The sequence below is a fragment of the Microtus pennsylvanicus genome, chromosome 15 (assembly GCF_037038515.1).
Source record: "Microtus pennsylvanicus isolate mMicPen1 chromosome 15, mMicPen1.hap1, whole genome shotgun sequence".
Taxonomy (NCBI): Eukaryota; Metazoa; Chordata; class Mammalia; order Rodentia; family Cricetidae; genus Microtus; species Microtus pennsylvanicus.
In genome coordinates this window covers 20,742,102-20,757,112 of record NC_134593.1, presented here as the reverse complement: position 1 = coordinate 20,757,112, position 15,011 = coordinate 20,742,102, and the positions used below count along the sequence as shown (strand labels likewise).

Here is a 15,011-nt window from a genome sequence, read left to right as displayed (position 1 = left end):
CCCACCCCAGCTCTGGGCAACGATGGAAGCCTGAGATGAGGAAAGGTTCACCTTCTCTGGCTTGGACCTCCTAGAAGAACCACTGTGAACCAGAGCTCACATTGGTGCTGGTTGCCCATGCTGCTGCCCACACCGCAATGAACACTGACACTGGTGATGTCCTCAGGCTTCGCTGCCTTGGGGAGCCATGCCGATGTGGGTACCATATTGAGGTGTGTGGTCCATGCAGTCACTGAGGGCCATGTTGACGTCTGTGGCCAGCACTACCCCTGGCAGAGGCCTGTGGTTGGGGCTGCTGCCTGAATCCATATCAATGTCCCTGGGCTCCCTGGTGGACCACAGCGCTGCAGTGCAGGCGACTGTTCCGGCTACCACAGGGCTCTCATCAGCTGATGGATTCTGCCATCTGTGCAGGAGGCTGGCCACTAGGAATTTGACCATGCTCCAGGGACTACAAGGACCACACAAAATGGACTTTTTTTTGGTGGGGGTCATGGGGGAAGGGGGACAGACATGGGAAGACTGGGAGGTGAGTGGGATCGGGATGCAAGGTATGAAATTTCCAAATAATCAATATGAAATAATATTTAAAAAGATGCTTTAATTAGGTTCTAATTTTTTTCAATAGATCAAATCTCTAACCTTAAACTCTGGGTTTCTCAGAATAAAAAAAAAAGGAATAAATGCATGAATTCTTTGGGCTAAAATAACAGGAAAATCCAGACATAAGGAAGCCCTCCACTATGACCTGTCAAGAGCTAAAGGCATATTTCCTGGGACTTTGGCAAGTTAACTGTTTTCTACAGAGAATTACCAACATTCTGAAAGCTGATTCTATATCACATACCCCATGCAGACTAAAACAAACCCTGAGTCCCAGAAGAGGAGGCAGTGTGGGCTGTACTTTACCTTGAACCATGAGCATGGGCTCCTTGCCTCCACCATGGGCTAACATCTCTCTGCGGTAGCGTTCCCCGGCGGCCCTGGGGAAAAGGTTCTGTTAACACACTGGCTCACACAGTCTGTGTGGCTATATCTATTCGTCTTGAGCTCTGGGGGACACTTTATACTTTAAAATAAGGTATTTAGTGTTTTATGTTTTATGCAAATTATAGTTCTTTTAACACAACCAACTACACAGTTTAATGAGATTAGGTAAGCTTTCTGGCATGGTACTGGTGACCGAACCCAGGGCCTTGTACACGCTAGGAGAGTGTTCTTCCACTAACTACACACCTGGTATTACTTTCATCCTACTCGCTCTGCAAGCTTTTTGTGCATAACAGGTAATTCTGTCCTAACTTGTGTGTGTTCATGAAGCACATGTGCATAAAGGTGACATGTGCAAGTGTATGAGTATGTGGAGGTCAGAGGTCAACCTCAGGCGATTGAATCCTCAATGATTCTCTACTTTTAAGACAGTCTCTCACTGATTCAGCTAGACTGGCTGGCTAGCGAGCTCTGGGATGTTCCTATCTGTACCTTCCCGGCACTGGGATTGCAGGCCTACGCCACTACACCTGGGTGCTGGGGACTTGGACTTCTAAGCAGCATTACATCATGAATAAAACACGACCATGATCAGCACCCTAACATGAGCACTAAGGCAAAGCAGGAAACTCACACAGAGGAAGGGCAAGGTGTAAAGAGGCTTCGCCAATCTCTGACCTTGGTGTGAAGAGGAGGTAGTGTCCCTCCTTCTGGCCATGGGCAATAGCACCCTTCCCTCAAATCAAAGCCTTCCTCTTTGGCCTCTCCCTGGCATGCCTCTGCTCTGGAGTCCTGTGTGCCAAGGAGACCCAGTGTCTGGCTCTCAGTTCGGATTCTTTGGTGCAGAACCTGTAAGCCTAACTCTGGATGCTGAAGAGAATCATGAGTTCCAGGGCAGCCTGTACCACCTGCCTCAAACAAAACAAAACACCAAACCAAACACAAGAGAAAGAAAAAAGGACTCTTTGACAGAGTTTAGGAATTTCCTAGTCCAGCGAGAACTTTTACAAGCTAACTTTTACATGATCATAAAAGTACAGCAGCTACGTGTCTAGGCAAGAATTCACATATAACCAACAGAGAAATATTTGGAGATATGTTTTTATTAGCATGTGGTTTTCTATTAAAGTATAGATCCTTCAAACAAGATGAAATTTTGTCTATTTTATAGAAATCTTCAGTAAAGAGCTACCAGCCTTGATTTACTGTAGTCAAGCTGGCTGAAGACCCTTTGGAATAATAAAGTCTGGAAAGCAGACCAAGTGTCTGCATTATGCACGGGGCAGGGGACAAAGTGAAACGTGGGTACCAAGCTGTAAAAAATAGAAAAAACCCTTATGACGTCAGATCCAAGTTGAGAAGATTCTGGACTGAATGTGATTACTAACTTCTGAGATTATCTGAATCTGTGAAAGAGGGGGAAAGCTGAGGGGTGTGCAGGGAGTGTTCAGAGACAAGCAGGTGGGGTGGGAGAGCCCAGAATCCTCTTGGTCCTCTGCTAGCTGTCACCCATCTCATGAGCCCCAGTGTGCTCTGATGGAGAGCCAGTTCTGCAGCTGCTGGAAGCCACATGGAGTTGAGGCTGTGTGAACAGGCAAGGTGCTGAGCTGATAGCCATCTACTGGAACTACTGAGGAGTGTCAGAGATATCTCACTTAGGTGGTGAGAAGACAAAGTGCTCTAAGCGACGATGACATCAGGCTGTAATTACTGGTTCGCTTCCAAAGGAAGCTCCTTCGAAGGAATCCTGAGGCCAGAGCCACAGGTCCTCTGGGCTCCTACTGCTACAAGGTCCTGTGAGGACACCAGGAGGAACTCAAGCAGAGACACACGTAAGATGTCCTGCTCTTCTTGGCCTGTACAAGACCCACACCTTCTAGACCTTGGCCAGAAGATAGGCCACTAGCCCTCACCCAAACACTCTATGGCCAGGTCTGACTATTGGGAAGGGGTGGATCTGATGCTCCTCCCACTTTCAAACTCTAACTACAAGGGGCATATTTATTGCTCCTCTGCGGATCCTGTGTTCCTGAGAGCAGCCCAGGAAGTCAGGTCTTGCAAATTTTGTCAAAATCGTCAATGCCGATCTAAACCACTGGTCATCCATCCAATTGGAGGACACATGGGAAGGTTTCCCGGGACCCCTCCGAGGTCACACAGCAGGGAGTGATGAGAGGCGGTGTACCGAGGCACTTGTGCTGCTCAAGGGGCAGTGAGTGTCTGCCAGGAAAGGACCCAAGCCAAGGTGAACAGGAAAGCAGGCCCCTCTTCAGGACTGCCCATTTTCCGTATGGACAATTTCGCCAGGAAAAGAAGGCATTCAAAGCAGGAAGAAGGTCCATTTCCAGAAACAAACTGGGTGTTAATGGCATAGGCCGGTGCTGCTCTAGGTGAGGAAGACAGACAAGTCTTGTAGTGGATAGGAGAGAGGAATAGGGTGTCCCTAGTCACTCAGGCTTTGGCAAGAAAGCCTGGGGAAGCTGCAGGCAGCAGGGGGCTGCATGGAAGGCAGCCCAAGCCTGCTCTGGGCAGATGTCGGGGGCCTCACACAGAGTCCCCTCTACAACCAAGGATACCAGGCAAGTCCCACAGAAGGCTTCAGAGCTACACAGTGAGGGAAAGTTCATGGTCATATCAGGAGATAAAAGGGCCCACTGGAGAAAGAGGTCTAATAAGAGATGGGTCACAGTGTCCCACCCACTGCCAGGACACTGGGTGCAGTGTGTGTGTGTGTGTGTGTGTGTGTGTGTGTGTGTGTGTGTGTGTTGCGTCTTATGGATTATGGAGAGGATGTTTCATAAATTGCCCCACCCTATCCTTGTTACCTGTTGAAAGGATCCTGTAGGAAGCACTCCTTCCAGACCATGGACGCTACAGCCCTGGACATCAGGTATGAGTAATATTTGGCGCCATATCCCACGAGGTGGCTGAACCTCAGCTGCCAAGCCTGCCAAAAAGAAAGCCAGCACAGGAGCTGAGAACAGCATCTGAGAGGACACAGTGCAGCATACACACAGAGCTTAGGCGTCCCAACTCAAACCCACCCCAGAGCCATGTCACTCACAATGTCAGTGTTGTCGTATCTGTAGACTATTATGGGCTCACTCAGCCCCCCCACCCACCCCAAATGTGTGTGAATAGATTGAGATTATAAGCCTCAGAATGTGGCTGGATCTGAAAGGTGTTAAGATTTATTTAACTTTACGTGTGAGAGTTTTGCCTGCATGTATGTGCACCACATTTATGCCTGGTACCCACGGAAGTTAGAAGAAGGCATTAGAGCCCCTGGAACTGGAGTTACCGGTGGTTGTGAGTCACCACACAAGTGCCAGGAAGCAAACCCAGGTTCTCTGCAAGAGCATGTTCTCTTAACCTCTGAACTATTTTCTCCAGCCCAAAATGTGGACAAAGACCCTAGAGACATGTATCCAGATAAAGATCTCTATAAACAGAGAAGGTTCCATTTGCAGTACAAGGCATGGCCTCAGAAAAAGATAAGCTGACAGCCTGGCCTTCAGCCTCCAGGGGTCGGCCACTGCTAAGACACTTCCATGTTTAGAGGGCCCAGTCTGGGGCCTAAGTGATGAAGGTACCTGAGAACAACTTCACCTCAGGTGAACACACCTTTAGCATACAAAATATATTTTACAGTTTAATGAAATTCTCTTGGCCAATTTCTTTTCATTGAATTTAATTACTTAGTACATTTTATTTCATATGATAACCTAGAAAGAATACAATGTCATGAGTTGACTTATTCTTGGATTCTGACACTGTAACCACTGTTTGCTATGTGACCTCATTTCTGAGGGGGTTTTCCTAAAGCCGAATGTGCCCACATTTCTATTATATCACTTTATGGTATTTCATAGCATTTTATGTCAAAGCTAAAAGGCACAGAGGATAGAATTACGGGATCTTTGCTGCAGAGAGAGAATCTTTCAGAAAAGACACGGGTACGTCCCAGGCAGCATGACGGGTGCTGCAGACAGTCAGAAAGCAGAAGACCTGGATCTGCCTCCTGGAGCCCAGCTTATCTGCTGACCCTGAAGAGGAGGAAGCAGCCAGCTGGCTATTCTGCCCACAGTTTGTCACTGTGGGATGTATACAGCAGAGGGCGAGGGGACAACTCAGTGGGAGCAGCAGGAGGGTCAGTGGAGGAACAGAGGCCAGACCAGTTGTGGGCATCTGAGAGAGAAATGTGGGGGCATCCACTCGAGGGCAGAAAGCAGCTATTTTACGAAAGACTTCTGCAAGGGTGTGCAGGGGCAGGCACCTAAGCTCCCTGGAAGGCATTTCTGACCAATAGAAGCAGATGGGAGCATTGTCACAGAAAGAAAAAGGGGGCTGCAGTTTTCTGACACTTATTTATTTATTTATTCATTCATTCATTCATTCATTCATTCATTCATTTATTTATTTATTTATTTAGAGACAAGGTTTCTCTGTGTAGCCCTGGCTATCCTGGAACTCACTCTGCTGACCAGGATGGCCTCCCAGAGATCTGCCTGCCTCTGTCTCCTGACTGCTGGGATTAAAGGCGTGCACCACACCACCCGGCTTCCTGACACAATTTTACACTTTCTTCAAGCATATATTTTATGTGACCTAAATTATTTTTTAAATAAAGCCCCTTTTTTTTTCTTGTAGAATCATTCTTTAACAAGTCTTATATTCCCTGAGACATAAAGGACAAGTCAACTGTAATTCTTACAACCTTGTCATTTGCTATGAACTAGATAAGCAAATTCTAGTTAATACATAAAGAAACCAAGATATCTCAAATGATGGTCCCTTTATCACAAAGGCGTGGTAAGTCTCATATGAACCCCGTGCCTAGCTCACAATTTAAAAGCCATGGTCATGTGCTAGTTACACAATTTCCACCTCTTTTGAGGTAATTACTCTGCCTGGAATGGACAGGTGCTGCACAGGTGTATGCAGAAGTATCCCAACCTGCTTGGGACACAATCCTCAGTGTCTACTCTCCCCTTTCTACAAAAAGACATGATTAGGAATAGGGCAGACAGTGTGCAGGCCATGTCCCAAAGGAGAAGGCTTTGTCTAGTGTGTCCCTGGCAGTGTCTTGTATGAGGGCAACATCCAGCAATGAGGCACACAGTCAGTTGGCACGAGGGCTCTGGTGCCTCCTGACCACCATGCAGACTACACAAGTGCACTTGCTGCCATCCTGCGTCGTTGTCACAGTGAACAGGCAAATGAGAGAGGCCCGACTATGGGCCTTGTTCAGACAAAGTAGGGTGTGTGTGTGTGTGTGTGTAGTGTGGTGTATGTATGTGGTGTGGTGTGTGGATGTGTGTGGTGTGTGTATTTGTGTGGGTCTAAAGTCCAGAAGTCAACATAGGTGTCTTCTGCAGTTGTCTGCCACCTGCATTTTTGAGACAGGGTCTCTCTTGGCCGGGGGCTTGCCAAGTAGACTACTGGATCCCCTGCTGCTACTTCCCCATCACGGGAATAAGAGACATGTGCTACCAAGCGAGCTTTTTGTGTGGGTATGAGTCCTCACACTCATGCAGCAAGTACTTTACCAACTACGCCATCTTCCCTGCCCCCACAGTGTTCTTTAAAACAATGAGCCCAGGACCATTACTGGTCAAATTTCAGCACAGCTAACTTTGACTAGCTATAACTGCCCAAAGGGCGGGCCCCCGGAATTCATTGAGAATGCACACAGAGTTCTGTATCATCTGCTGTACTTGAAAGGGGAGCCTTCATGCTTTTATGGTATGCTGGAATCTTAATCTACACTGGGAGTTTCTCAGAGAGCACAAGGCTGTGATGAGCCTTCTGGCAGAACATGCTTGCCCCTTCAGTGTTGACACTTCACCAGGACAGAGATCTAACATCTCACAGGGCCCACGGGGCTTTGTCTTTTGTTCTGGCAGAACTAGCTTCACAGTCATGGCAGGGCAAGTGTATAGTGTAGATACCTGCTGAGTACTGTTTAGTTCTAGCTCCAGAGCAGACTTACTTCACAGCAACGTGGCTGAGCTAAGAAATGTCCAAGTTCCTTAGTTCCAATTCAGGTGAGCCCCATATAAACGTCACAATAAAAACAAGACCTTTCGGGACAGGAGAGAGATGTCAGGAGTGTGGGGATAGCCACCTGCACTGTGGAGTCAGCCTTATTGCTCTCTCGCTCTAATTACAGCCTTGAGTTTGGTTCTAAACCCTTCTTTTACCTCCAGACACACTAAAGAAATTATGCCTACCTGACACCTTTCATCAGAGGTTTGTAAACTCGTGGATAAGACCTGCAATTCCACTGCTGTTTGAATACAATTACTAGATTCCTGCTAATTCAACCTAATATTAAGTTCTTGTTTCCATTTCACTCTTTCATTAAAAAAAAAAAAAGAAAGACATTATTCTTTCTGGAATAAGGCTGCAGTTCTTTGGAGTGAGGTGTCGCTTCCCCTTTAAATCTCCTTCTTAAGAGGTATGTATCAAAGAGCTTAGTTCTCGCCTTCCCTCACTGTTTCCAAAACACAGCACACACAGTACCAAAGGGCCAGTGACACAGACTTGTGACTGTTCACACTGGCCCCAGATGACCCAGGATCCCACCTGCTGGTGAACAGAGCAGCAAAAGCACGGACACTGCGACCTGCAGTAGAACTCGCAGAGTGGAGGCGAGGGGACCCTTATTTACCCTTCTGTCTCCACTGCCTTCCAGGAACAAACAGGGTATCGTGATTATTTACTTCTGTCCCTTTGGAACATGGATGAGGAAACTTTGTGCAGTCAGCACTTGTTAGCCATGGGATAAATGTTCAAGAATGAAACTCATCTTTTCTCTTAATTTACTATCAAATATAGCAGACAGCATTTCATTTCCTGGTATATGTGGATGTGTAACCTGAAACACACCAGAAGACAACCTATCAGTGGAGCATACAGGCTGCATGAGAGCACAGTGCTCTGCTTCCGGTGTGTACCACGCCACCCGGAGCACTTGCTGTGTCGGGTCTGGACTCACACAGTCCTGCAGGAGCACAACAGGAATCCCATGGTGACTGGCTAGATAGACACTATGGGCTTCCTGAACTACAGAGATGGTCAATGTTATGTTACAGATGAGCAACCCTGGAACTATTACGTTCCTATTACAGACAAGAGGATGCTATGGTGCAAAAAACAAATTTGGATCCCGTATAATTTTTTATATGTAAGGTTTTTGTTGTGTGCCTCTGTTTTATTGAAACTGGCTCTTGTAAATAGCTGAGGGTAGAACTCCAGACAAGAAAGATCTCGTCTCAAAAAAATAGAATTAGGGCTGGTGAGATGGCTCCAGTGAGTTAAAGCCTGATTTTCAATCTATGGGACCATCATGTGGAAGTAACTGACTTCTGCAAGTTATCCTCTGACCTCTCTATGTGTGACCTCTCTATGTGTGCTGTGACCCGAGTGCGCACACACACACACATTTTCAAAATAACAAAAAGATTTTCTGACATTTTCCCCCAAACCTGACACAATAATGCCCAAAGAGAAAATGAAAATTTTCACATCGTAATAAGCAGGGACTAAATAAAACAGTCACGCTGCTGGGCACAATCACAGATGGTGCCATCTGCCCGTCAACCCTTGGTGAACAGACTTTGTTCCTGGTTTTAGTTGACAGAATATGATAATGGTGCTGGATGTCATAGAGGTGACTCTGTTACATGGGACATCCTTCCTGAATCTTCCCTTGCAGATATGACAGCATCACACTGCCTCGTAGGGCTGCTCTGTGTAGCGAGCTCTCCTGTCAGACTATCTTTGGACAGCCAGCCCCAAATATCGACATGGAGACTTCTTATCAATTATAAAAGTTTGGCCACTAGCTTAGATTTGTCCCAGTAGCTCTTATAACTTAAATTGACCTGCTTTTATTAATCTATGTTCTGCCATGCTGCTTGGTTACCTCTGCTCTGTACCATATGTTTGACCTCTTCAGTGTCTCCCTGGTATCTCGCTGGCACAATCCACACGCAGAGATTCCTCTTCCTCCCCGGAAATCCTGTTTATCCTCTCACGCCTACCTATCGACCATTCAGCTTCTCTGTACACCAATCAGGGTGACACATCTTCACAGTGAAAACAAATACTCCGCAACACTTTAGTATATGGTGTTGTAACCTGCAAGCCTGCTGCACACAGGCAGCACGCACATACTTCTTTGTGTCTTGTGACCAGTAGTTTCTGCAGTAAGTATTCACACAGCGAACAGTAAATGTCATAAAGAATCAGACATAAATACCTGCTTTTCATACACAATCTACACGTGTCAGTCCAATTCCTATGTCTAAATTTCCACAATCACTAAAGTTACAAGGATATCAGGATATAAGTAATGTAACTTACTGCATACCCCACACCCCACCTCTGAATTTCTACAGACAAATTTTATGACAAATCATAAAAGGAATTTGGCAATGACTCTTCTGTTTTTATATTGTGAAATACATTAAGGAGTATAGGTATTAGCTCTTCTTGGAAGTTCTGGTAGAATTCTGCATTGAAACCATCTGGTCCTGGGCTTTTTTTGGAAGGGAGATTTTTGTTAACAGTTTCTAGTTCTTCGCGACTAACAGGTCTATTTAGATAGTTCACCTGGTCTTGGTTTAGCTTTGGTATATGGTACTTATCTAAAAAAAATGTCCATTTCTTTTGCATTTTCCAGTTTTGTGGCATACAGGCTTTTGTAGTAAGATCTAATGATTCTCTGAATTTCCTCTGTGTCTGTGGTTATGTCCCCCTTTTCATTTCTGATCTTATTTATTTGTGTGTTCTCTCTCTGTTGTTTAATTAGTTTGGATAGGGGTTTGTCGATCTTGTTGATTTTCTCCAAGAACCAACTTTTTGTTTCATTGATTCTTTGGACTGTTTTCTGTGTTTCTATTTTGTTGACTTCCGCCCTCGGTATGATTATTTCCAGTCTTCTACTCCTCCTGGGTGCGTCTGCTTCTTTTTTTTTCTAAAGCTTTCAGGTGTGCTGTTAAGTCCCCAATGTATGCTTTCTCTGTTTTCTTTAAGTGGGAACTTAGTGCTATGAACTTTCCTCTTAGCACTGCTTTCATCGTGTCCCATAGGTTTGAGTATGTTGTCTCTTTATTTTCATTAAATTCAAAGAAGACTTTAATTTCTTTCTTAATTTCTTCCTTGACCCAGGTGTGGTTCAGTAGTTGACTGTTCAGTTTCCATGAGTTTGTCAGCTTTCTGGGGGTAGCATTGTTGTTGCCTTCTAAATTTAATCCGTGGTGATCTGATAAGACACAAATGGACACTGATTTTTTTTTGTATCTGTGGAGGTTTCCTTTGTTTCTGAGTATGTGGTCAATTTTCTAGAAGGTTCCATGAGCTGCAGAGAAGAAGGTATATTCTTTCCTATTTGGGTGGAATGTTCTATAGATGTCTGTTAAGTCCATTTGCTTCATTACTTCCATTAATTTTAATTCTCTATTAGGTTTCTGTCTGATTGACCTGTCCATTGGAAAGAGAGGTGTATTGAAGTCTCCTACTACTAGTGTGTGTGGTTTGATGTCTGCCTTGAGTTCTAGTAATACTTCTTTTACATAAGTGGGTGCTTTTATATTAGGGGCGTAGATAGTCAGGATTGAGACGTCATCCTGATGAATTGTTCCTGTTATGAGTATAAAGTGTCCATCTCGATCTCTTCTGATTGATTTTAGTTTGAAGTCAGTTTTGTTAGAAATTAGTATGGCCACACCTGCTTTTTTCTTAAGACCATTTGCTTGAAACACCTTTTCCCAACCCTTTACTCTGAGTAGATGCCTGTCTTTGTGGTTGAGATGTGTTTCTTGCAAACAGCAGAATGTTGGATCGTGTTTTCGTACCCAAACTCTTAGTAGCCTGTGCCTTTTTATAGGTGAATTGAGACCATTAATATTAAGTGATATTAATGACCAGTGGTTGTTTACTCCGGTTATTCTTATTGTTTTTGGTAGTAGAGTTTGTGTGTCTCCCTTCTTTGAGTTGTGCTGGTGAAGGGTCGCTAGATGCCTGAGTTGTTGTAGGCAGTGTTGGCAATGTTGGATTCCTTGGGTTGCGATTTTCCTTCTACTACTTTCTGTTCTATGACAAATCAGAATGAAGAAAATGCATAAAACAAAGGATAACCAGCCTATAGTCTACAATTCCAGAGAAGACAAGAAACAAGGAGAACCCTAATAGAGACATATATGGATCCCCGGGAAGGGGAAGTAGACAACATCTCCTTAGTGAATTGGCAGAGGAGAGGAGAGGGTGGTAGGGAAGTGGGGAGGGGAGCAGGGGAACAGGGAGGAAAATGAGGAATCGGGAAGATCAAGTTGGGTAAAGGACAGAAAGGGAAAGCAAGGAAAGAGATATCTTGAAAGGAGTCATTGTGGGGTTAGCAAGAAACCAGGCTCTAAGGAAACCCCCAGGAAACCACAAGGATGACCCCAGCTAAGAATCTAAGCAATAGTGGAGCGGGTGCCTGAACTACCCTTCCCCTGTAATCAGATTGATGACTACCTTAATTGTCATCATAGAGCCTTCATCCAGTAACTGATGGAAGCAGATGCAGAGATTCACAGCTAAACACTGGGACAAACTCCTCAGTGCAGTCATAGAGAGGAAGGAGCGATACTAAGAGCAAAAAGGCCAAGATCATGATGGGCATACCAACACAAACAGCTGACTCGAGCTAGTGGGAGCTCACTGACTGCGGACTGGGGAACCAGCATAGGACCATACTTGGTCCTCTGAATGTGGGTGACAGTTGTGTGGCATGGGCAGTTTGTGGGGTCACTAGCAGAGGAACCAGTACTTATCCCTAGTACATGATCTGGCTCTTTGGAGCCCATTCTCTATGGAGGGAGACCTTTCTCAGCCTAGATACAGGAGGAGGGGCCTTGCTCCTGCCTCAAGTGATTGTGTCAGGCTTTGTTGACTCCCCATGGAAGGCCTCACCCTCTTCTGAGGAGTGGATGGGGGTGGGGTAAGTAGAAGATTAAAGGAGTGGAAGGACAGGAGGGAGAGGGAACTGGGATTGGTATGTAAAATAGGTTGTTTTAAAAATAGACATAAAAAAATAAGAATGCCATTACCAACTTTATTGACCTCATGGCCAGACTGGGGTACACTTGTGGTCCTGAAGGATGCAGGACAGTCACATGGCCTCATTTGACTTCTGAGGCCCAACGTCTCTAATCATGTCTCCACTGTCCATACTTAAGCTCTCGCCTTCACCTCGTAGCTTTAAATGTGGCTACAGTTCCGCGGCTGGGAAGCCGCAGCTTTCTAGACTTGCTTTCTACTTATCCTGCAGAAAGAGCCTCCCACTCATGCTCCACGACACACTGCGGACAAAGACGGAGCTAGCCGCCTGCAACCCGGAGCACGGATCTCCTAGACCCATGTGTCCTGGTGATGAAACTGAGTTCAGTGGACGATAAAAACACCCTCGGCCCTGGAACTGCATGGCCACTGCCTCCACCTGTCATGCCGAGAAGGCATTCCAGAAGTTTATTAACTGCGCATTCTCAAGTATCGCCCAGGGCGGCAACAGTCTGTCATCTGCAGATCCTGTTACTACCTGCATCCCGCACGGCAGGACTGCCAGAAATGAAACACGCGACTGATGCACTGAAATCACCAGGGCGCCTGCTTTCTATCACCGTGTCGTCAATCCTCCCTGACTGTCTCCTCTGAAGAACGTCCAACATTCCTTAAGTAACGGCTTGTACAATCCCTTTCCCACAAGAGCAGAAACTGTTATAGCTGTGGCGGAGATATAAGCAGCGCCTGAGTAATGCTGAGCAGCTCGTTAGTGGGGTTGTTAAGGGGTGAGATGAGGGGCCAATAGTTAGATCAATACACACAGACAGCAATGTCCTAACAGCAGCAGCAGGGCTAAAACATTGTGTGCTCTGCTCCGTACAGGAGCCGTCTTAAGAAAACTGGGCAGTTTCTTCTATGCTTAGATTCAGAAGCCCCAAATGTAATCTCCCAAAGGTCAGCAAGTGAGATGGGCAGGATGGGAACTGAGCTATAGGTTTCCTTCAAAACTCATCCCATGTGACACTGAGACCAGCACCCCTCAGAAGTCAGGTCTCTCTGATGTCTGCAGCAATTCGGTGTCATTCATGGGAGTAAATTAAGGCCATCGAGTGTCACCCTTGAGAGTTTTCTCTGCTCCAAGTATTATGTCAACATTGACTTTTTATTCACCCCACTTTTGATGCTTTATTGTCTGACTTTGTCAATGAGGAAAAATACATTGTTGTGGAGACTAAGAACACAGCACAAGATCATAAGTGGCACAGCTAGCTTCATCAAGTTATTCAATGTAGCACTCAACTCCGTACTTCTAGCCAAGGGCATAGTCAAAGTAGCATATTACAGCATCAGAAACACAGAAGGCCGCCTGGTTTCAAATCTGATTCATACCTGCTTGGTGACCATTTTTTCTATAGAACATAGATTTTTTTTATACAATGTTCTAATTATGGTTTCCTCTTCTCCAACTGCTCCCAGATCCTCCCCACTTCCAAACCCACCCAAATTCACTCCCTTTTTTTCTCAATAAAATACAAACAGGTATCTAAAATAATAAGATAAATAGAAGAACAGAAAAAAAGAAAAAGCACAGTAAGAAATACAGCTACTGAAACATTTACACACAGAAAACCCATAAAAGAAAATCAGAAACCATAATATGTAGGCAAAAGATCCATGGGGTTAAAGCCATGCACAGACAAAGCACTGTGAGAGGGGAAAAAGACCTTCTAAACTGAGTTCATATTGTGTTGGCCGTCTACTGCTGGGCATGGAGCTTACCTTAAATGTGAACTCATTAGAGAAAACTAAAACTAATTTTCATTTGTGAGCAGTTATCAACTGAGAAAGTTTCTGGGTTGAGATGGGGGCTTGTGTCCACTTTCCCTCTCAGCACTGGGCCCTCATCTGGCTTGGGCCCATGAAGGCCCAGTACATGCTATCAAAACCTGTTCATATAAGTGAGTGTCCGTTCTGTTGAGTCTAGAGGCCTTATTTCTGCGATGTCATCCATCTCAAGTTGTTAGATAAGGCTCTTTCCACCTCCTCTTCACCATGGTTCCATGAACCCTGGGGGGAGGCATTTGATGGAGACATCCCATTTAGGACTGGGTGTTCCAAGGTTTCTCACTGTACGTTTCTCTGTACCAGTCCACCAGCATCGACTTTTAACTGAGATAAAGTCATATCCCCGTAATTCACTTTAGAGTGTGCGGCTCCGTGACTCTTAGTGTAGTCTCTCTCAAACTGCAAAGCATATCATCATTCACTGAGACCCCTATATCCACGAGGGGCCAGTCCTCTCCATTCTTCCTCCCCTGGTCTCTGAAAACAACTGAACCCTTTCCTGACTCAAAAGAATTAACTAAGTCTAGACAGACCTTTTCCCAAGAGATCACAACATGAGCCTTTGTGACTGCCTTCTCCTATTGACCACAGTGTTTTCAGTGATTTCCCATGATGTAATATGCATCAATCCTTCATTATTTTCATGACAAATACTCCAATGTGTAGATACATGTGGCACTCATATTTACCCGTGCACACACTTAAGGATATCTGGACTGCTTTCTACCTTTGAATTCAGGGATAATGTTGCTATGAAGACATGTAAAATTTGGGGTGTCCATATTATTTTTGATTCTTTTGAGAAAAAAAATACACAAAAACACTCAACCTAGGAATGGAATTGCTGGGTCATCTGGCATGTTTACTTTCTGAAGAACTGCCAGACTGTTTGCCAAAACTGCTACACATTCTGCACTCCCACTGGCAGGGAGGAGAGCATGAATTTCTCCTTAATCCACATCAACATGCCCCCACTTCCATCCTGTGTGGTGTGAATATAAAATGTCTCTCCTAGCCTCGCATACTGGACATCAGCTGATGAATTCAGGGAAGTTATTGGCTTCTGTGACTCTAACCTAATCCACAGATTAAACCACTGGTGGGTCACAACAGGATGACGCTAC

The 15,011-nt window shown here is 45.3% G+C and overlaps 1 protein-coding gene across 2 annotated transcripts in view; it reads right to left on the bottom strand.

The window, feature by feature from the left end:
- Mipep (mitochondrial intermediate peptidase) overlaps nucleotides 1–15,011 on the bottom strand; it is a 128,687-nt gene that overhangs the window by 28,952 nt on the left and 84,724 nt on the right. For both annotated transcript variants that reach the window (XM_075949339.1, XM_075949340.1), the window contains 2 exons: nucleotides 3,816–3,937; nucleotides 910–983 (listed from right to left, as the gene is read on the bottom strand). In XM_075949339.1, coding sequence (XP_075805454.1) covers nucleotides 910–983; nucleotides 3,816–3,937 — 196 coding nt within the window. The remainder of the gene's footprint in view (nucleotides 1–909; nucleotides 984–3,815; nucleotides 3,938–15,011) is intronic.